Genomic DNA, 23,790 nt, shown 5'->3' on the forward strand with positions numbered 1-23,790 from the left:
GTAGTTGGTTGCAATCTGCAACCTCACCGCTAGATGCCACTAAATATTTCACACTGGTCCTTTAAAATGTCTCCTTTTGTGACTAACAGTCCAAAAGCCAAAATTTATAATATAAAACAAAGAAAAGCAGCAAATTTCAGAAATTGGACCAAGCAATTTTTTCCCAATTTTGCTTGAAAAAGTGACTAATGAGTAACTACAAATAAATCGCAGCCAATTTGATGAGTCAGGACCACCACCTGGACCAGGATCAAGCTGATCCTGTGCAGCACTGGTGGAATATGAAATCATTTTTATCCTCATTGTTTTCTATCTTCTGACCTATTCGTTCTGATGATTATCACATGGATAAATATTCATTGTATCTCATAAGATTAAATGTTGAACTTTTTTCCCTAAGAAAAAAAACAGCCCTTCATCCAAAACACACACAAACACACAGTCTTAGGTCACTTTTGGGGACATTACATAGATTTACATTAATTTCCAGTGACCCCAAAATAAGCTTTTTCCCAATTGTTAACTGGTCTTTAGTCTGAAATTTATCCCTGAAAGAAGCCTATATCAGACCCACACACACACACACACACACACACACACACACACGCACACGCACACGCACGACATCAAAGCAAATTTTCTTTTTTAATCAATAAATCATTGGTTTACAAAACTGACAATCATGTGACGATGATTAGGATGACATTGCAACATCTTGATTGAAAAACTAAGAAAAAATAGAAGCTCTTGCCAGATCAGTTGATATATACTTGACGTGAGTATGTGTGTGTGTGTGTGAGTGTGTGTGTGTGTGTGTGTGTGTGTGTGTATGTGTGGATAGTTTGTGTTTGCCGTTTCCATCTCCGTACATGTGTCTCTATTTCAGTCCAGTGGCAGAGCTGCTGTTAGGCGTTTCTGTAGTGTTGCAGTAAACCATCTGCGACCTCGGTTGGTTTCCGTGCATCATTGCCATGGCGACTCATAAATGGTTGTCACAGCTGCTTGGTTTCAGTCCTCCCGGCGATCGTCCACCTGTCCCGTCCGGCTTTTGCCACGGCTGATCATTGTCTCTGCGGCGACATTTCGCTGCTTTTGTTCTTGCTTTCTGGGTGTTTCCTGGTGTGGTTGTCATGGTGATCTGGTGTTCAGCACCTGCACAGTCTTGCGGCCGTAGTGCCAGTAGCTATAACCCGACACTGCTGTTGTCACTGCTGTAACATACCTGCAATACAATATAATACGTATTATAAATCACAAAACAGTTTTATTCAAACTATTTTATTAAAAAAAACATTTTTTCAGCACACCGTGTTATTATTGTATTGTGTTAGGAGCAATCAATCATTCTCCAGTAGTTAGTTATATTTTCATTTTCTGATAGATTTAAAAATTTTTTTTTATTAAATTTGCATTTAAATTGTGCTATTAAATTGCATTTAAAATGTGTAGAATTTGAAAATGTGTGACTTTTGCACCCTGCAGTGGTAGAAAAATGTATATAAGTTTTTGAAACATCATTTTATAATGTCTTTTTAAAAAAATAGGTTTAATTTATTTAAGAATTAATTTATGATTTAGTATACAAATTAGTATACAAATAATATTAATGGGTACATTTAATGATAATTGTATTACTTTGTCACTACTTGTTTATTTTCAATTGCATAATTTAAATGCAAGTTTTTATAAATATATAAATTTGACGCAATCATTTATAATTAAGGACTGAAAAAAGGCTTATGACGTCAAATCCAGTAGTTATAGTTCATTTTCTGATTTAAAAACTATTAATTAAATTTGCATTTACATTGTGCTTTAGATTTTACGTGTAGAATTTGAGAATGTGTGACTTTTGCACCCTTCAGTGGTAAAAAAACCCAAAAAAACCTATAATTTTACAATGTCTTTTTAAAAATTGGGTTTAACTTATCTGTAATTTAAGAAATAGAATACAAATAATATTAATTGGTACATTTAATGACAATTGTATTACTTTGTCACTATTTGTTTATTTTCATCTGCATAATTTAAATTTTTATAAATATATAAATTTGACGCAATTATATTATATTACTAAGGACTGGAAAAAGGCTTTAATTATTAAGAAGTCAAACATAGATTTCATATATATAAACGTGTAACAATCCTGATTGTGAGGATTATGAAAATTAAGCGTAAATGTACGACAACCAGACAAAGAACAATTCCAGCCGTGTCAGTCGGTTCAACAGTCTGCTGAAGTACATTTGCATGAAAATGTAGGTTACTATGACAATAAAATGTTTGTCCTGAGTCTGATGTTTTACTCCAGCACCAGTCAGAGTTGTAGAATGAAATGAGTCAGAACACTTAACCTGAACGAGCCGCTGGAACAAACCGTATTTATGTGCTTGACATTGATGAAACCATTTGCGTTTAGAAACCCTTTGTAGGATAAACATTTTTTTTCTAGTTATAACCACTGTGCTGCCGGGAACCAAAGTACATTATGGATACTAGGATCAAGTGGATGAGGCCAGTGTGTGTGTATAATGTAATGTACATGTAATATACTGAATGTGCATTTACCATAAACACTGCAGCAGGACGCTGTCTGAAAACTGGAAAACCGGAGCTGCCAGAGAAGCTGCGACCAGAAGGAGTTGGATGGCTGTGTTCACCTAAACAAATAAATACAAATTACACACAGAATCACACTCATTTGTCTGCATATGTAACAAATAAAAATTAGCTCGTTATTTTTGGGTGAACATATGAGTTGTGGCTGGTTCACAGAATAAAACAGCTGTTTTTGGCAGCTATAAAACTGCTCCTGTCAGCCAACATTTTCCCCAAAACTGTATTCAATAAAGTCAAATTTATCAAAATAAGTTAGGAAGATTTTTTAGCGAACCCAACACTGAACACTTTGGGCACTCTGATCCGTAGTCTGTTAGTTTTTGCCCAACAGACGTCTGCTGCAGAGTTTCCTCTCTTGTGGATTGAAAGCAATGACTTTTTTGATAATCATTTCCACCAGCACTTTCAAATCTGTGGGTTTGGGCTATTTCCTGGATAAAGTGCTTGTAATAATTACATGCTCAGCAATAATCAGTTTACTAGGAGTGATTAAACTGTGAATTTGATTATGATATTTGCATAGTTTGAAATGCTTTCAGTTCTGCAGGAACCTGTGTTGTACAGATGCTGGAATGAAAAAAAAAAAAAAAAAGATACAAGAAACCATGTCTGTGTGTAGATGATGTAATGCATTGTGCCAGCGTTTCCGTTACTGCATCTGCTGGAGCATCATCAGACTCGTCATGCACAGGTTGTCAATAGAGATGCACCGATACCGATACTGATATCAGTATTGGTCTGATACTGATCTGGTATCTGATGCCGTTATTTTAATAAATAACAATTCAGTAAATTTATATCTATGTATTTGTTTTGCTTTACAAAGTTAGGAAAGCAAAGTTTAAGTCAAGCCTGATGTTGCCTTACATGTAAAAGAATGATCTCAGTCTCTTCCACAGCTTACATACATACAGCTTCTTAATAAAACACCGGTACTGGATCGGTACTCGGTATCAGCTGATACCCAAAGCCCAGGTATCAGTATCGGGACTGAAAAAGTCGGATCGGTGCATCCCTAGTTGTAAAGGTGTAAAAACTAAAACTAAAACAAAAAAAAACCTCAGTATATCCTGTGTATGTGAGGCTCCATTCTTTCTAAATCTTCACTTTAATACAACAGTGAACAAAATGTTCAAAGTCCAGAGTAGAGTGAGAGTGGGCGGTTTGTGTCTCACCTTGCTGAAGAGTGTGGGTTTGAGCTGAGCTGTGGTGTAGCAGGGGTTAAAAAACTTACTAAGGGTCACCTGCAGAAAAAAAAAGAGGAAAAGATTGTAAAGTACCTTTATTTGCCTTCCTGAATAATAACGGTCATGGTAATCCAGATAAAACTTTTTTTTTATCTCTGGCAGGTTTTGTACCAAATACCCTTAAGTGTTAAAATATTATTAAATAAACAAAAATACTGGTGCTTGTAGAGTGAAATGAATGAAATGTGTCTCACCGGTGGAGGTACAGTCTTGTATCTGACCCAGAAGACAGCAGCTATCAAACCAATGTCTCTGAAAATCACTAAAGCTGTCAGTGGAGCTACAACAGAAGAAGAAGAAAAAAATGTAATTATGTTGTAATATTGTGTAATCATCACTAGAGCAGAGTTGCAAAGTGTGAGGAGCTATTTTAGGTGCCTCTGGTTCCAAGAAGTAAAAGTTTATTTGTCCCACAGACGACATTACGTGAGTCCCAGTTTGAGCTCTTCTACAGTTCAACATGAAACTCTCCCAGTTAAATCATCCATACAAAAGATGAACAACTGAACAATATCTGATTCTTTGATATAAAGTTGAAGGTACAAGACTGTGAAATTTGGCGTAAAAGTTAACTACGACTCCCAAGGTGCTTTTTGGCAAGAAACAGCCAATCACAGAGCTTAACGCCGCTAATGGAAGGCGGAAGATTACGTTGTTTAGAAAACTGGTTTTACAATCAGCAGTGTGAATAAGTTCACTTTTAATCTCTGGGTCATTTTTGAGTGAATTTAGCAACTATGGTGCCTCTGACTGGCTTCTTCTCCATAGCGATGGCGGCAGAGGCTCATGGGTACTTTTAGTCTTCTGCAAAGCCAAAATCACAGACAAAACATGCTTTCTCAGGAATGAAGGTGAAATACTTTGAACCGGTGGTGAAAATATAAACCTAGAGGAACGTTACATTATCCAGGAGAGTCCTGAGTTTGTAGATTAAATAATATCGAGGATATAATTTAAAGAGAAATGTATGAAATGCAATGAAATGTGATTACAGAATGAGGATAAACACCTCTGGAACCAGCAGCCTCTTCCACTTCACAACTCTACTGTCACATAAAATACAAAAACAAGGAAAAACAACTAAAAGGAATTGCAGCAATGATCGTTTTGTTTTTTTAAACACTGAAATTAGAGTTTATGGGAAAAGAGAAAACACACACATGCACACACACAATCTTATACCTGGTATAATTTCAGCATAGGTGAGGCTGACATATAAAATACTGATGAGAATTTTATCAGCCAGTGGGTCCAGAGCGCTGCCCAGTGCAGATTTCTGAGTGGGCCACGTTCTGGCGATGTAACCATCCAACTGAGTTTGACAGAAAGACAGACAGACAGAGAGGAAGAGACAACAAACTTTAATAAGTGTTTTTTTATATTTAAAAGTCTGAAAAGTAAATATGGCAAACTTCTAGTTTTAATATAGGTGACTGCACTGAAATACAGGCCAATAATAACCCATCAGACATTAATCTGCTTGGGGTCAAGGTCACTTTATGCTTAATCATCATGTAATGTGAGAAGAGCAGAACTGGTCATCTACGGTGAGCTTTCAGGGTCTTTATGGAGCCTTTTGTTAATCATTTTGTAGGCCGACTTGTAGTATGTCTGGTTGAATGAGCCGATTTGTTGCTTTAACTACTGTCAAAAATTAACTTTGAGCAGAGACAGATACCAGTACAAAATCATATTTCTAAAAAAAATATCTTAAATGTGGGTACTGTGTTTCTAGATAGAATATCAAACATTGTTAACATAAACTGTTAATGGGAGTATAATAATCAATATGAACAGATGAAAATGGACTGAGGTCAGCACAACGGTCTAATCTGTGTACGAGGTCTGCAGACTGGAAAAAAGCTACACAACGAGTATTTTAGTGAAAGTGTGGTATCTGCATTATTACCAAGTCAGTAGCTCCTGCCAGGGTAAACAGAGCCAGACTGAGGTGAAAGTGCTGCTGGATGATCAGGTGACCCAGCAGCGGAGCCAGCGAAATCCGACACACGCACAACAGGTTGGGGATTGTCCACGGGTTCTCGTACTGCGGACAAAAACAGATCAGATACATGTGTTATACTTCACAGAATGACAGAGACGCACAATAGCATCAACCTGAACCCATTTCAGCAACATGTCTCCATTAATCAACAGAGACTGATGTGACTAATATCAGTTGTATCGACCTACTTTTCAAGGCGGTGCTTCTGATTAGATTAATTAATAGAAGGAACGTAGAGGCTGAAATTTTCAGTTTCGCAAATAAAATTAAAAATGAAATGAACACAGCTTCAGGGATGTGCTGACTATGATTATCATAGGTAAAAATACATGATAAACAGTATTATCATGTATAATAGTATTTCCTGAAATCCTGTTAGTACTAAAGTGTAGTTTAATGGCTTCACACCATGATTGCCTTGGGTTTTATTCACTTGACATTTGTCTGTATGTTGCAGCTTTGTTGGACTCTGCATAAGAAATAATATCAAAAACTGTTTCAACTCTGTAAAAAAAAAGTAGGTTGTTCAAAGTTGAAAGAAAGTTGTCTAGAAATGACTTTAAATGCAGCTCAGTGTCTCATATTTTGGAAATTCATTCATTTTTCCTGATGAAATTGATCCATTGATTCCTGGGGTGCAAGAACTTTGTAGTAATTGTTTTATGCTGGATCTGAACTGTTCAATAATTTATTAAAAAGGCACAGAACTTTGTAAACACACACAGATTATAATAATGGTTATACTGGGCTCTTACTTTTGGTTATACTAAGGAGTCTGTCATTTTTTAAAATACTGTACAGAATGAATTTGAGGTACTTGAGTCTTCACTAATCACTACATTTAAGAGGAAACTTGTATCACTCCACTACATTTATTTCCAAGCTGCACTATACTATATACTAGATTTGACCTATTTTACATAAAAAACTAATTATCAGTTTGACATATCATTGATTAAACTACCAAACATATAACGTAAGGCTGCAACTAATCAATATTTACATCACTGATTAATTTTCGCTTATTTTTTTTCGTTCATGTTTGGTCTATTTTTTTGTTCTTCTGTGATGATTGCCTGCTGGAACTGTTTGGTTGCTCTAAAAATCCGAACCATTCAAAAAATGTTTTCACACTAGAAACGAACCAAACCATGGTTCAGTTTGATCCGGACTGAGACCGCCTCTTTTTGTCGGACCAAGGTTCAGCTGTTTGGTCTGGGGAAAGTTTCACACCTGTAATTTTGGTTTGGATCAAACTGAAAAGTTTGAAAATCTGAACAAACGACCCGGTCTACCTCCGGCTGTGGCTCAGGAGGTGGAGCGGGTCATCCACTAATTGGAAGATCAGTGGTTCGATCCCCGGCTCCTCCAGTCCACATGTTGAAGTGTCCTTTGGCAAGATACTGAATCCCAAACTGCTCCCGAAGGCTGTGGTAGTGAATTATTAGATTCTCCTCCTGATGACACCTGACACCTCGCACGGCAGCGTCTGCCATTAGTGAATGTGGCCTGTCGTGTAAAGTGCTTTGAGTGGTTGGAAGACTAGAAAGATGCCAGTTCATTTACCATCCCAGTTATAAAACATCACAATATGTGAAAAATCACAACCTCTCACAAACAACTTCCTAAAGCTCAACATGAGGTCCTTAAACATGCATTTTAGTTCCATCTATAGACTAAAGCCCCAAACTACTGTTTACTATCATATAAAATGAGGAGAAGTAGCAAATATTCACATTAAGAAGCCATAACTAGAGAATGTTTGACATTTCTGCTTGAAAATGATTTAAAACTAAAATTAAAACTAAAAAAATATCAATATGGGTGATTAATTTTCAGTTGGTTGATTCATTGCTTAAACAACTTATTGTTTCAGCTCTTATATTAAGCATTCTGGTTAAGGTCAAACTACTATATTATAATTATATTTACATGGTGAGATATTGTAATAAACTACTGCACATTACATAAACTGTTTACTCCATTTCACTTCATCCTCCTCTCTTCATTTTAAACCTGTAGCAGCTCTTCAAACCCAGAATATATAGGCCATAAACCTGGTTCTGGTTCTGATGTCATATAATAATAATAATCAGTCAGAGGGACCAAACCAGTACTTTTATACTAACTATATATATATTAACTACATTTTGCTGCTAATACTTATGTACTTCTACTTAAATAGGATTACTCATGCAGGACTTTTGGACTAATAGAGTATTTTGGTATCTTGTAGCTCGGTACTCACCAGCTCTTTGAACTTGAACAGTCCTTGTCCCGGTACCGGGGCGCCTTCAGCCCGGTCCGCCGCAGGTGGGCTGACCGGCGTCTCCTCATGCTTTCCGCTGCAAAGCCCTCGAGCTCCTGATGACAACAGGGACCGGAAACTAGCCGCTGACGACCTCTCGTGACCTCCCCGGTACAGTAGTGCGGTTCCGTGCGCGTGCCACGGTGTCGGTTTGACCTGCTGGAGAATCCCGGGCCAGCACGCGACCCGGCTGTCCGTCCCTCTGAGCCTGGAGATCCACGAGCCGGTCACCGGCGGCTGTATGGACCTCGGCCCCCCGGTGACAGGTGTGTGTCTGTGCCGCCATGACGCACCCTCGAGCCAACACGCACCCGCACACCGCGCGGACACAAACCAGCGAACATCCCTCCGAAAACACATCATCATAACGCTCACGAGCCTCCCGTTACCGACCTGCTGGCCTCGTGCCTCATGTCCCCGTTGTCATAGTGGTGAAATTTCAGGTTTCTGACGGTCAGAGCCGACGGAGTCACAGCGCGAGCCAGCAGGCTGCCATGATGCCGTAAACAAATACGGCGTGTCGTAAAGTGCCGGTGACACATTCACTAACATTTTGTAAATAGATGATCTGGTGATTAAGATAAGTCGCATATGTAATGGCAAAAGCAAGAGAAAGAGATCAGAAGGAATCCTTTAAAATAGTTTTCACATTAATATTATAAAATTACAATTAATATCACTTAATTATAAATAACGTTTTAGATATTTGCTGGTAATAAAAAAGTATTTTATGTATTTCACAACCTGGTTCATTGCCAAGTAGGTTTGCACAAACAAGGAATTTGCCTTGGTGTTGCCAGTTAAAATATACACAAAATTAAGTAATACTAAATAATATTTAAAAAAAGAAAAGAAATTTACAATAAAAAAATATGTAAAATATATTCAAAGTGAGAAGAGCTGCTACAGCTTTAAATTTAAAATTGAAGAGAATTAGATGAATTGTACAAAATATTGACCAGAAATGTGCAAATGGTCATAGTAAAACAGTGTGCCATTAATAATAATAATAATAATACAAGTTGTGTTAATGTAAGGCACCATGTTACATCTAAAATTACAGATGTGCAAATATAGGATTATGACATTGTACGTTAATATAACTTGTAATATTCATGGGTGGGATTGAGGGCCTTGTTGATGAGGCAGCTGCAGTCGGGCAGAAACTGTTCTTGTGGCGGGACGTTTTGGTCCTGATAGACCTCAGCCTCTTGCTGGAGTGGAGTGTTTCAAAAAGTTTATGTTCAGGGTTGAAGGGTCGACCATGATCGCACCTGCTCGCCTCAGTGTCCTTTGGTATTTTTATTCAAAACTACAAGTATTTTTAAATCAGTGCCACACCCATTTTAATAATAGTGTAAAAACAACAAAACACCAGACTTTACAGGAAAATAAAATGATTTATTAACTCAATTAACACAATTTTGTGTTAACTTATAAAGTGCATTCCATACAAAAAGTAAACAAACAGTAGATGAAACAGAACATTTGTGAAAGTGCACAGACAGAAATGAGAAACAAATAATGTAAACTTTTATCTTTTTGGATGAACATACTGTAGCCTGACCAACAGTGAATTATTGAGATACTAATAACTCAATATTTCAGTTAGAAAAACAAACAAAAAACCCCCCAATATATCCCATTTTTAATTTTTTTTTTTTACATAAATGCACATATTTGGATAGGATCCCTTACATTTGTTCTTCAAAGACTTACAACAAAGATATTTGGCATTTCCGTACTGCAATTTCTTGTTTCTTATTTGCCGACACTGATACAATATATCAGGAGTAAGCTAATATAAGTCGATATATTAGAACAATTCTTACTTTCTTACTCAAAAACATCTAATATCACAGTCAACTGTTCACTTAACTACTCACTGATGTAATTAAATAACATCCATTTCAACAGTACTGTAACATTATGGCTGTAGTTGTTACACAATCTGTGCAGCCTGTGTGTTGTTGTGGTTGTACAGTCTATTACCTCTCCAGCAAGACACAGTGTAGCCTGCTGGTCGCTGGTTTCGTCACTCAGTGGTGTGGACAGTGAGCTCCCCATCAGGTTTTATTTCTTTTCTATAGAGAGATACCCTGTGTGTTGATCCTCAGCTATGACCTTGCTGCGAGGTCTGCAGACAGGTGTGTATTCTGACTCTGTTGTAGTCGTCAGTGGTCAGATGGTCTGCAGCTGGTACAGCTTGGGTCCTTTCTTCAACAGGAAACCCTGTTCATTCAGAGAACTCACCAGACCTTGAAAGTCCATCACCTGGTAGGAATAAATCAATGACTGAATAAACGATCACACACACATATATGATGATACTGTTTTTTGTGAAACATCAGGTTTTACAGCATGAATAACACCGACTGAAGGCCTGAATTATTAAGCAACTACAGTATGTGGTTGGAAGAGACACTGTAACATGTATTCTACAGACAATGACAGCAGACAAAAAGTGAATATTTGTGGGGGAGCTTCTCTACATAACTTTAAAAGCTTCTTGTAAGTAATAACCAATAAGAAATGAACAAAAAGCTCACCATCTGTGATGAGGTGTTGAGACAACTGCACTGTTTTAAGGAGACATTTACAGATTTTAGTGGGATTGTTGTTGCTAAACCAACATTCCAGTCTGAACGTTCACTGAAATAGTTTCTCTTGTCTGCTGCACTGGTTTGTAAATGTATTATATATTTTTCAAACATTCTCTTTTATGACAATCTTTATGTGACTCCATCTCTCTGTCATTTCTTTAGAAGTCGTTCTTTGACTCCTAATGCCTTATATTTATAAGTAGTAGAGGCCCAAATATTTTTTCTCAGGTGGAGCTGACCTGCAACCGTGTATAATGTGGTGTCTCTGTACTTCATCAGTGTTTCTAATTCAACATTGTGACATTTTTCTTTTATTTTCTTTCACAGCTGGTTGATGGCTCCATCCTCTGTCAGTCCTGCTACTTAAGTGTGTCCCTTTTAGGTGGTTCTTCATTTGAAACTATTGCATAAGGAGATTTTAGTTTCACAGACTTGTGCCATTCATGTCCTGTATGTAAATCTGAGCCGCTGTGTCGTTACCTTGTCTGCGAAATATACATGTGTGTATCTGAGCTCTTTCACCTTTATGTTCAGTTTGTCGGCCACAGCTCGAAGCGTCTGCAGGTCAAACTGCGTTTCGTTGGTCTTCTGAGCGTGTGCGTGCAGTGCGTTGACCAGTCGTTTTCCAGCGCCGCGCTGACTCATGCCTGATCCATGCTGAGAACGCTCAAAGTCCAGATTGCCCAAACCATCTGAATATGTATCAGCTAGACTGCAAAACACAAACAACACACGGAGGGAGAGAGAAAAATTTACCCTGACAGAAGACTATAAAGCTGCACAATTAAGAAATCATCATGATTTTGTTACTATATGTGAACAATTATTAGTTTTATAAAGGTATGGATACTTTTGCATACCTTTATAGAAAGTGTAATTTGCAGTGTAAATGCATATGTGCTATGTTTTTTATTGTAAAGATTATGCAGCATAGAAATATCAGGGCATTTTGTAGTCATATGGAAAAAAAAGAGGCAGACTAAGAAAAAATGAAAACATATGCATGTGTGTCTGATAAGAGACCCTGGAAACTTGACTGAAGTCATTTTTACCAACTTTACACTAAGATATACACAAATAAACACACACTCAATAGATTTTAACCAGACTGTGTATAAAATTGTTACCTCTGTAAATTCAAGTCTCCTCTACACATTTTTCTTGAAGTAAGTGGCACATACACACGATTAATCCTGTAATGTTACCTGTGTTTCATGATCTCTACCACATCCTCAGCATCACTCTTAGTAGCTGTTTCTCTGAGCTCCAGCCTTGCTCTTGTCTGCACAAAAACACAATATAAACTTTAGGACACTGGTGGGAAATCAGTTCCTTTTGTTAGACACTCATCAACAGTTTTACTAAAGAGCTAAAGAGTTTGCTGTAGCCTGAAACTATACTACTATCTAGTGTCACATGTTGAAAGGTGTGAGACACAAAAGACACAGAAATGTACCTCAGTTAGTCTAATTAAAGACTCCAGTTGTCGGGTGGTGATGGGCGTGGCGTCAGCAGAGTGCGCCTGAGATCTCAGCGACAGGTAGAAGTCCTGGAGGATTTGCGCCGCTTCGGGAGAGAGCGACGGATGAACGTACTGACGAGCGTAGCTGATGTACTTCCTTAACAAGCATGCTGGAATGGGGTCGGCAACTTCACCTGCAGGGATCTTAATACATACACATACGTTTTTTGTTTTCTTTTGACGAGCAGGTACTAATCTGCTCCCTGTGTGTAGAGTTTGTATTGTCCCTTTTTACCTGCAAACGTTCAGACAGCGGCATGTCTGAGTGTTCTAGTAGGATGGAGGTCTCCAGTTCACTGTTGTTTCTGGTTACTGTGGCGCTGCTGGTTCTACCTTTTCCTGCCCTGTTTGCCATGACGTGCTCTGATAGGCGGCGGTCATGTGACTCGTCTGGGATGTCCAGGAGGAGGAAGACGACATCGAAGCGAGAGAGTAAAGCTGAACCCATTCTAAATACAAGAACGATACTGTGAAACACTTTTATATTTACACATATACATAGTGTGTCTGTACATATTTACACAACATAGTGCATCTGTCTGGATGTATTAACACTTCTGCTGATGTTGATTCCACTGACTGACTAACAAATCGTACAATCTGGGATATTTTATGACTTTTAAATGAGTAATAAACTGATGCAGTAACTATATTGCCTTTAAATGTGAGTTTGGAGAAGATCTGCCTGTGGGGTCAGCAGTACTGTAGCTATGAAACGCTATTAGGTAACTTAATGACTGATGACCAAACTTACTTCAGATTCTCAGAGACAGTCTTGCCTCTGTTGTAATGTCCTCCGACGGGGTTTGCAGCAGCTAAGACTGAGGTTCTGGCAGGAAGAGAGGAAACTATTCCAGCCTTAGCCAGACTTACAGACTGCTGCTCCATGGCTTCTAACAGAGCCTGCTGCTGGTTGCCCGACTTATCAAACTCGTCAATGCAGCACAGACCTAAAAAGCAGAAAGTGAGAGTCTGAGTGCTCGCAACCCTGACAGGCAGTGGGAGCTAACGCTGTGTGGAGAGCGTGGATCTCCAATTCTGTTGATTTCTCAGGTTTCAGCTCGAGTGTTTTTATTCCTCTGTGAGTCGAGACGTTTTTCTGACACCTCGGGCCTTTCGACAACAATGAGACACCGAGAGGCTGTTCTGCACCGGGGAAAAGAAGTGAAGGACTTTTTTTTTTTTTTTTTCGGAGAGGCAGGTTAACCTTGAAACCAAAAAGTGATTCAACATGAAATCTTCTGTAAAAAAAAAAATCCAATTCCAAATCCAATCAGTGATATTAAAGCAGATATTTTTTAAAGGGCTGTTGAAAGTACATTTTAATGTTTTTTTTAGTGTGTAAAACACAGTATTTGGGCTGAGATGACTTCACACAAGTATCTACAACTGGTGTCATAAATAGGTCACCTCAATAAATCAATATACATTATATATTCATACACAAGAGAGGCACAAACACACTTTCCTACCTTGGTCAGCCAGCACCAAGGCTCCAGCCTCCAGAGCATAATCCCCTGTTCCCGAATCTCGGGATAAACTCACTGTTAATCCTAAAGAAATAAACATTAAATATTAAATTCCCCACTTGAATATGTCGCTGCAGATCTGAATAACTGTCCAGAGTGTAATCACCACCTGCATATATAACATAATATATGAGAGAGTAGTACTGTAAGACTATTTACCTGCGGTGCTGGTACTGTTGCCACATACATAGATTCCTCTAGGAGCCACATTGCACACTGCCTACACACACAAATACAGAGCACACATACATACAGTATGTTAGTATTAGAAAGAAAGTAGAAGTGCAAGTCGAAGAACAACATCTCACAGCTTCAGAAAGTATAAATGAATGAGCATCTCAGGTAAAAGAATCACAAAAACGACATTGTTGGATGTGATAATCTCTGGTGTTCACTCAGTGTTACCTGTAACATCTGACTCTTTCCCATGCCGGGGTCTCCCACCATCAGGATGTGTGGGTCTCCTCTGACTGGGACGCTGTTCTTATCTACGTGTTTCTGTCTGCCTCCAAACAATATCAAGGCCAGAGCAGCTTTCACCACCTAGAGACACACAAGAACACAGGACGTTATAGACTTAAAACCTAGATGTCAATATTACTATACAAACCATTTTTAACAAATCAAGATTTGCTGTATTTAACCAAATCATTGAGAAAATATTCTCAGTCTTGTCAAAAGTGCAGTGCGTCTCTGAACTCACCAGATGGCCGTAGATAACAGGACACAAAGAGCTGAAAAAGGCGAGGAGAACGAAGGTGTTAGTGATGTTGTTATGCGTTAGTGGGACTGTGTTAAAACATGAGTAAAAGTCTACAGCCACAGCAGCAGCCTGTGAGGATGTAATGTTCCTCACACACCAGAAAATATAACTACTAGATGAATGAAACATGACACATTTCCTGTTACGTGATCTTTATCACTAGTGGGACAAACAGCTCAGCTGTACATCGACAGACCAGAGTCAGCTGTGTTTAGTCAGCATCAGGTCTACTGAACCCAACAGTGCAACTCACAGAGAAATAATTTATCTTTTATCTGAAGAATTAACAGGAAAATCACAGTATAATTATATGTAGTAACTATCTTACTGCACTATAAGTCTCAGCAGGTCAGGCTGGGACTGGATCTCCTGGATGGCATACAGCTCTTTCAGACTGAACTCTTCCCCCCCAGAACGATCTTCAAGTGACCCTCTTGACCCCGGACCTCCTGATTTGGACTGCTGACCTAAACATTCATTCATTCATTCAGGAAATAGCATCTTATCGACTTGTTACATTTAAGTCATTCAAATCCAACTTGATAAAAAAAAGACAATAAAAACCTTTAGTGTTGCTGACTGAAGTGGCATCAATGTAGAGGAGGAACATACACTGATCCTTATTCCCCCTGTAACTGCCTGCACACAAAACATACACAGTCAGATATTGTGCTTGGTGCATGTTTGTGTTGTAACCACAATTTATCTACAAAAATTCAGACTTAGTGAGAATGTACACTATTCTCCATAAATGAATGCCTCACATGAACATCTCACTTAATACCATGGAAGAGAAATTTACTTGTGTGTGTTTGGTTTAACTTCCTACCTTGGTTAGAATCGTTGGTAACTCTTACTATCCCTGTCACGGTAACCGTGTCTCCAGGGACGGAGCTGTCGCAGAGGTCAGAGGTCAGGTGACATTCCACGGTTCGTGGGATTCGTCCAGCCTCCCTCTGCTCTCCGCCCATCATCTCCTGCACCCTGCAGGGACACGAAAAAAAATGATTTTAAGTGTGTTGTGGATAATTAATTCTCATACAGTATAAATCAACATGTCTGTAACCACCTAGTACCTCATTAAAACAGCTAACTGAGCAGTTTACTTCAGTTGCACATCATTGTTTACCAAAAATTTTTTAAGAAACCGTCTAAAAATACACCAGACAAAGTTCCTTCCACCTCTACCTGTTACGCATACAAAAGACTTGCAGTTTGATAAAAGCAGAATGTGAAAAATGTATCCTCTGTTTTAGCCATCCATAACTCTCTGATACCGAAACAGAAGGATTGCTAATCAGTCAAACCTCGCCACTGCTGAATTTTTACACAAATACACGCATGATTTATTTGTAAGTATGTGTGTGTACTTACTTGATGATCTGCCAGTCCACAGTCTGTGTGAGGGGAGAACTCCGGCAGGGGGTGAAGGAACGACCGCGACAGTCCGGCTGGCCACACTATGAGAGAACACACACGTTAGATTCAACAATGTTCATATATAATGTAAAAGACGTTGATACAGTATGTATACAAGTGTGAGCTGGAGGTGTATGTGTATGTGCCATGCATACCTTGGTGGGTGCAGCATACTTCCCATGCTGCAACGCCAGAGACAGTGTGTTCGAGCAGGTCATGCACGTGAAGGCCAGCCTAGTACACTGAGGTCTGATATTGCTCACTCTGACCACCGTTCCCCTCACGCACACCAGCAGTCCGTACACACTGGCACGCAACATCCGCAATGGAGTCAACGGTTCGTAGTTGTACAGCCTGTGGAAGATTTACGCAAATAAAGTCATCTTCATTCAGCAGGTGTCGAGCAAACAACCGGTCGTGCTTCTCTGTGTGCGTTACCTCGCGCTAATGTGAGGGATGTTGATGATCGGTGTAGCTACAGGAAGCTCTTCCCCTTGTAGCTCAGCAGCTTGTTTCTCCAAATCTACAGTCAACACCTGAAAACACACAGACACAGACATACTATCAGTCTGGTATTTGATCTCTCAGTGGAGCAGTCACATGCTTTGTGTCCTCACAGATTAACATTTCAGTTCTCCAGTTTCCAAAGTAGCTTCTTTGACAGCATACTGCACATGTACCTGGTGAATGGCCACTCCCAAACAGCTGAGGATGATCTCCGGTTGTTCTTTCAGATCTGTGGTTAGTTCAGGAAGAGCTTCACGCACCCGCTTGTCTCCAATCAAGTCTGCATAATCCACTAGCACACTGCCCTGACGCTCAATCTCATCCTGTATGCAGACACACACACACACACACACACACAGGAATTTGAACACTGTATCATAATGAGAGATGTTAACACTAATATTAAACAAGTACACAAGCAAACAAACAGACTGACCTTGTCATAAAGGTGAATCTTAGATGTGAAATATTTCTCAAACACTTTAATCTTCTTAACACTGGGTGAGCTCTCTATGAAGCCTGCACATAAAAAGACATCAAAACGTCACATCACCATGGTGACTATATGTAAATCATGTCAACACTATGCATTATCATCATGTGAAAGAGATGTATGAACACACTAATACCGTCAGTGAAGTAAAGCGTCCATCCTTTGTAGGGACATAAATCATCTAGAGTGGACTGACAAAGGACTGAAGAGGCAGACAGGCAGTTAGGGTTGTGAATTGTGACACATATTGTTGCAGTTTTTCATGTACATCTTCATTTTCATGAGTTGAAAAGTTAGAGAATATTAGATGCTAATATTTATAATGTCTTCAGATCATATAAAATGAAAGGTTATACCCTGTTTAAGAGGCTGTGAGTGGATTTTTTTATATTTTTGCAAATATTTATGTCTTTCCTAGATTTTCTTCAAAGTTAATATGTTACATATTATGTGCATGTGGAGCTAACCTCTCTGAGTGCTATAGATTCCCGATCCTCCTCCACCTCTTCCTCCTCCTCCACCTGACGATCCTCCTCTCCAAGGTCTACTCCTCCAACCTCCTCTCCATCCTCCACCACCTCCTCTCCATCCACCACCACCACCTCCTCTCCATCCTCCACCACCACCACCTCCTCCTCCTCTCCATCCTCCTCTGCTTCCTCTCGATCCACCGCTGCCTCCTCTCCATCCTCCTCCACCTCCTCTCCATCCACTACTACTACCACCACCACTTCCTCCTCCTCCTCCTCTCCCACCCCTCCATGACCCTCTCCTGGATTCCTCTCCACTCATTCCTTTCCTAAAACAGAGCAAAAAGGAGAGACAGAGAAAGGATGGGTAAGCAAATACAAAAAGAGAGAAAGTACAAATTTAGTGGTAATTTATTATCTTAAAGCAATTTTAGTCATATACATTTATTTTACCAGTCAGGCATATGATACCAACCACAGTGAGGTGATGTATCCATGAAAAGTTATCTGCTAGCTACTAGCTTACAGTACTTGGCTGATGATTTCTTTCTCATCCAGGTACCAAAGCAGAAACACACTGACATTAACTTTACTGCTCTAATAAACTGTCTTCTCCGGTCTTTCTCCAAAAGTTCTGAACTCCATGTAAAAAAATGTGAATTTAACGTCACTGTCATTTAAATATAATTGTGCTGAATGAATTAAAGCCTTCAAACAAAACCTTAACACATACGAAACACTCGACATATCGGCACTAAGAAGGCAAACCGTTACAGTTATTAACGTTACAGTTATTAACGTTACCATCAATATCAGTCTTGGCAGAAAGACTGCGGAGATATAAGTTATGTAAGTAACACTGAAGTTTGTAGGAACAAAATGCCTCACAGTGTACTACAGTAGTTAGTTATATGCCGACGTCAGACACAAGTCTTCCTTAAATATGCTAAATTCAGGTCTGCTTTAACGTTAATGAGTTTGTTTTGATTTTGGTCTGTTTGTTATCAGTTACGTTTTACAAAATGTTCCACTGAAACCCAAAGAAAGTAACGTTAGTGTAATACAAACCTTTCGTTTTGCCTTCACGTTAAATGAAATAGCCTGACAATATCTTAAAGTCGATAACTAACTCAAAACGTTAACCGAGTTGTTTTTATTATACATGCTGAAAGTTCCCTCCACTGACGTCAAAGCTTCTTCTTCTTCGTCTATTATTTGCGGCAGCTCAGGCTCTGGAGCGTGTCGCTGCCCTCCAGAGGACACCGACGCTACTGCAGATTAAAATACAATACAACCTTGAAACCAACAAAAACAAACAAAAAAACATATAAATATTATTTTGCGTAATGTAAGTTGTTTATGGATAAAAGTATCTGTACTTTATGAAACAGCACTAAAAGTTCCAGCAAATGATGAAGCTATATAGTAAAATTTGTCCTCATCATGAGATGCTGCTACAACTCTTTGTTCCTGTCTTACAGTGGTAAGTTCATTCAGAACTGGTTAATTTAGCTCAATAAAAATATGCTTCCATGGGAAGAATGTAAATTGTAGTCTTCACCATAGAGAATAGTGTCTCGAAACACTTTTTTTTCTTGCTTATTAGTATTTGGATTCTGATGCTTAAAATGGCTTTTTTGCAACTGATGACTGATATGAATACATATGTTTCTGAAAACTGACTTTTATTGTGAGGCTTTCTTATAATCTTAATTTATTGACATATTTATATTTTCTCATAATTATATATATGTGGGAATGTGTGTGTGTTTGGTATTTTATTCTGTTATTCTGCTCCTTTTATGTCTGCCTTGTAAAGCACTTTGTCATTGCTGGTTTTGATAAGTGTTATATAAATAAACTATTATTATCATCATTATTATTATTATTAGCTGTGTTCATGTGAATAAATCCAACACTGTTTCTTGACGGGTTTGATATATCAGTGATTCACACAGTGATTAAGACAAATTATTGACTTCTAGTCTACCATTTGTATTCAAATTTAGCACTTAAAACATGACAGTGTGCCTAGTTATAAATAGTTAATTATCAGCTGTATCTCAGAATCAAAATCATTAAACTAACCATTCTGGAAAGTTATTTGACTCATCATGTAATGCAGCAGACGATCAATCTGTCAGGTAGAATGACTTTGACGAAGATGACATGAGTCTTTGAAGGCATTTATGACAAATAACCTTAAATTAAAGAACAATTATAAATATTTGCTCTTATTTTGCTTTTTTTCTACATAATGATAATGACCCTCACAGAAAAAGACACATTTACACAGTCCTCTGCTGCTGTCTTCTGGACAATTAATGTCATTACATTTTTTTTTAGCTTATACATCTTCACAGGCTGACACAGATGCTACCCTTTAGGTTTCAAGCCCCCCACAATAACATGACATCAAATACATGCATGTCTGTCTTTGTCTATTTCTTGTTTTTTTGAACTCTCCCTTTTTTAACTCTCTCTCTCTTTCTCATAACACACCACACATCACATACCTCAACTTGCTACTCTAATGTCATAAACCTGAAACTGACTCTATACACACATATAGGCACTTATTATAAAAACAATTGAGTTCTGAGTTCACAAAACTACACACTCAACAAACTGACAGTGAATCACAGACTCTTCTTTTCCCCTTAAGTAGGATAAACTGCTGACACTCTGTTCATTCTCTGACATCCATCATATTTCTTACTTATCTCTGTTCATCTGTTCATCAAACGATATTAACGATCCGTTTACACTTTCAAACCAACCTTAAGTGTTAAATTTTGTTTGTTAAATTTTCCAATATATTATGATTGAGCATCTAAAGCGGAAAGCGCAAAACGCTCCGACACTGAAACAAAGACAGATGTACAAGAGCGCACACTCATACACTCTCTCAAGGGAGTGGTTTGAAGGGGACAGGAAAGACAGAGCGAACAAGGAGAAAAATCAATACCTGAACTACTGTGGCCTGGAGTAGTTAGTGGTAATAGCAGAGGGCTGAGAGGGATGGTTACACACACACACACACACACACACGAAAAGGGAGACAGATAGTGAAACAGGTTGTTGGTAAGGTCAAAAACAGTTCCTGTGGGGGAAACAGACAAAGAAATAAAGACAGAGTGAGAAAGAGATATGTCCTCTAATTCTGCCCTATTATTATCTTCACAACACTGAGAAACGAAACAATTCTTCTTCCTCTTCTTGTCCCACCTCTTCATACTTACTGATTTGATCTTTGGGATGACAACTGATGCTTTGTGGAGAGAGAGAGATGTAGGAAACAAAGGCCTCGAAGGGAAGCTGAAGTGCTGACAATCACCACAGAGCGACGGATGTAGAGATGACGAGAAGTAACGCCATTCGGAGAGACATTTACTTGATCAGTCAACAGCAAACTTCCCATAAAAATCGATGCAAATTCAAAAACGATTTAGAGATCATTTTTCAAGACAGTTTGTTTTTATCAGCCGGCGTTCGGGACCCCGAGCAGATGGTGAGTCACTGCCGGTGGGTTGTGACACGACAGGAGTATCGGCATGTTTTAAATTAGTCTGGGTGTCAGGGTGAGACACTTCATTACTTATGTGTGTGCGGACGAGGGGACGAGTTGGCATAAGGTCAAACTGAGTTATTTTCACAGCGGCGAGTCCTCTGTTTTGGATGCTCTGCTTCTTTCCTGAGCTGTTTGGAGACGTTCCACACAATGATTCAATCAGATTCTCACCTGGAGTTTAAGTTTTTGACAGTGCTGCCCAACAGAGTGACCATGATTTTTTTCTTTTTTCCTGTTTAATGCTCCCACTGACTTAGAGGGTAATGATTTATATCAGATATATAATTTCCTTATATGCTGAATGTCTCACTGACTTTGTCTGCAGGTATCAGGTCAAAATTTAAGTTTCGAGTATAAAGTATCAAATTTTACATGGACTATAATCTCTAGTGGCCACACGGCAGCAGAAAAAGAAAGAAAAAAGGAGGATAAAATGGCAAAAAAGTAGTTTATTCTTTATCATCTTGTGATGATGTACATTCAAGGACAATACGTTATGTTTGTTTGTTTGTATGTGTCATCACCCACTGGGTGTTATGCTCGAATAAAATTCCTGAGTGCAGTAAGATGTGGAGTGCAATATCCTATAGCAATGCGTACAAAATGACTCCCCACAAGTATTGCATTGCACAACGATCAATTGTGGCTCCAGGAGACCAGCTCAGGTCGATAGGTGCAGGCATGCAGCTGTCACCTGTTTGCTGCAAAGAGAAATTAAGCTGTCAAACCTTTTTCTTTTTCATTGTTTTTTAACATCTTTCTCTGCGGCGAGCCATCTATGTAAATATACTGGCAGGAGAGGCTGAGATTGTACAGAAAATACAGTCAAATATGATTTAACTCCAGGGACAAAGTCTGCTAATAGAACTGTGGGAACAGAGAAATGATCAAAGCCAATGGAGCTGGGAGGTCTGATGATGAAGAGATGTGATGCCTGGAGGGAGACAGTCCGTCAGTCAGTTTTACTTCTGCAGTATTGCTTGATCAATATTAGTATTTGTAGCTACATTTACCAACGCATGCGAGTGATGATAGAGCAGTTATGATAGTGGCATCTTCCTTATGAGGCCTGGACTTAAAATATTGGTGGAAAAATAGCTCAAATACTTAAAGCTGCACTAATCATAATTTTTATAGCAGAAACATGGGACAATAACAGTAAAAACTGGTTAAAAAAAATGAGGGAGACTGTCTATCAGACGACCACCAGGAGGCGCCAAAGTCAAACATATTCAAATCCTACACATAGTGACTTTAACTGCACCACAATGTTTTATCTACACTTCCACTTCTATATACAGTGGGAAAAACAAGACGCTGCATGTACACAGCTTTGTAGTTGTTTAACAGAGCTGGGCTAGCGGTTTCTTTTTCCAGCACTACACCCTGGAAATAATCTCATACAGGACATATCTTCCTTTAAAATATCAAAGAAGTGTATTTCCCAAAAATGGTGGATTATTCCTTCTACTTAACCCCAATCAAATACCGATGCAAGAATGCAATATGAAAGCAAAATTGAGGACAATAATTGTGTGGTTATTTAGACAGCTGTCCTTGATAAACAGCTCACTCCACACAGCACATACACACCACCGAATAAACATGAAAACACTCTCAAAAGTAAGAACTCAACACACACACACAATCTGGAAAAAGCTGCTCTGGAAATTTGCCATCATTCCCTGTGGACATTTCTGTCTTTTCTAGCGTTTCAGCTATTATCTGAGAGTATATATACATATGCATGGAGATAACAGTAGTGACTTTGAAACACAGACACTGAAACCTGCCTCCTATGGCTCTCGGCTCTTTTCTTAGCTTCACTCTGATGGGAACGTCCAACCCAGTCTCACATCAAAATGTGTAACAGCTACGTCGGTCCACAGCGCAAAACGTATTAGTTTCACAAAATGATGTCAAGGATCAAGGATCGCACAAACTAGTTTCTTTTCATTTCCCTCCAGCCCTCTGCAATTTGAACACAAAATTACTCTGATGACACTTCTTTGCTTTTTACTTTTCTCTTGACACCTGTGTTTAAAAAAAGTGACGCATAATCATCCATCCTTTTCACTCCAAGTGAAAAAGAGCAATTAATGAATTCTGTGACCTCTCTCCTCTCCCCCGCCTCCTTTCTCTCTTTCTGTCTCTCAGCAATGCAAAAGGCCAGACAAATCTCTGACAGTTGTTCTTATTTTGCATTTTTCTATCACCTTTGTTTCTCTGTGGTTACACACACAGACACACACACAAATGTAACCTGTGCATACTGATACACTTGCACATGCATGAAATATCCTGTTACCCATGCCAACCTAACACACACGCATATATTAACACAGAGAGAGGGGCTTTTGAAAGAAAATTGAATATTTAACATTTCTGTGCAAAGTTATACTTCAGTTAAACGTCTTTATTGACACACTGTATGAGTGTGTGTGTGTGTGTGTGTGTGTGTCTGTGTGTGTTTTATGACTGCGTATTAGCTCTGAGCCCCAGTGGGTCTGTTTCTTCATCTCAACTAATTTGTGTTTTTACTGCACACTAATGGACCACTAGGAAAGACAGACACACATAAAGTTGTCAGTATTGTGTGTGTGTGTGTGTGTGTGTGTGTGTGTGTGTGTGCGGCTGGCTGAATGTGCGTGTGTCAACTTAGCCAAAGAGTTTCTTTCATATCATCAGTTTCAAGCGGTGAGGATAGATTGGTTTTAACTGAATATGCGAAATG

The 23,790-nt window shown here is 38.9% G+C and overlaps 2 protein-coding genes across 2 annotated transcripts; both read right to left on the minus strand.

Annotated features, from left to right (window-relative positions):
• Window positions 1-626: 626 nt before the first annotated feature.
• crls1 (cardiolipin synthase 1) lies at window positions 627-8,711 on the minus strand. The gene is made up of 7 exons (XM_042432833.1): window positions 8,120-8,711; window positions 5,776-5,913; window positions 5,049-5,178; window positions 4,061-4,146; window positions 3,795-3,863; window positions 2,569-2,660; window positions 627-1,222 (listed from the first exon to the last, which is right to left on the minus strand). The coding sequence occupies exons 1-7, from the start codon at window positions 8,543-8,545 to the stop codon at window positions 1,129-1,131; spliced, it is 1,035 nt and encodes a 344-aa protein (XP_042288767.1). The 5' UTR covers window positions 8,546-8,711; the 3' UTR covers window positions 627-1,128.
• An 848-nt stretch (window positions 8,712-9,559) lies between these two features.
• mcm8 (minichromosome maintenance 8 homologous recombination repair factor) lies at window positions 9,560-17,624 on the minus strand (the record flags this gene model as incomplete). The annotated part of the gene is made up of 20 exons (XM_042432832.1): window positions 9,560-10,453; window positions 11,305-11,494; window positions 11,988-12,064; window positions 12,239-12,448; window positions 12,540-12,753; window positions 13,059-13,254; window positions 13,777-13,857; window positions 13,993-14,053; window positions 14,239-14,376; window positions 14,537-14,567; window positions 14,925-15,063; window positions 15,161-15,235; window positions 15,426-15,580; window positions 15,971-16,056; window positions 16,171-16,369; window positions 16,454-16,551; window positions 16,696-16,845; window positions 16,959-17,041; window positions 17,152-17,217; window positions 17,483-17,624. Coding segments are annotated over 20 exons (2,484 nt in total), but the record flags the coding sequence as incomplete, so codon positions are not given.
• Window positions 17,625-23,790: the final 6,166 nt, after the last annotated feature.

This window comes from Thunnus maccoyii, chromosome 14, assembly GCF_910596095.1.
Source record: "Thunnus maccoyii chromosome 14, fThuMac1.1, whole genome shotgun sequence".
NCBI lineage: Eukaryota > Metazoa > Chordata > Actinopteri > Scombriformes > Scombridae > Thunnus > Thunnus maccoyii.

What these genes read in the sequence shown, in the direction of transcription:
- crls1 (XM_042432833.1), bottom strand. Translation starts at nt 8,545, where the DNA reads ATGATGATGTGTTTTCGGAGGGATGTTCGCTGGTTTGTGTCCGCGCGG. An exon ending in TGTTCAAGTTCAAAGAGCTG is followed by an intron (nt 5,914 to 8,119) that starts GTGAGTACCGAG and finishes TTTTGTCCGCAG; the next exon opens with TACGAGAACCCGTGGACAAT. An exon ending in AACCCACACTCTTCAGCAAG is followed by an intron (nt 2,661 to 3,794) that starts GTGAGACACAAA and finishes TTATTTGTTTAG; the next exon opens with GTGAACACAGCCATCCAACT.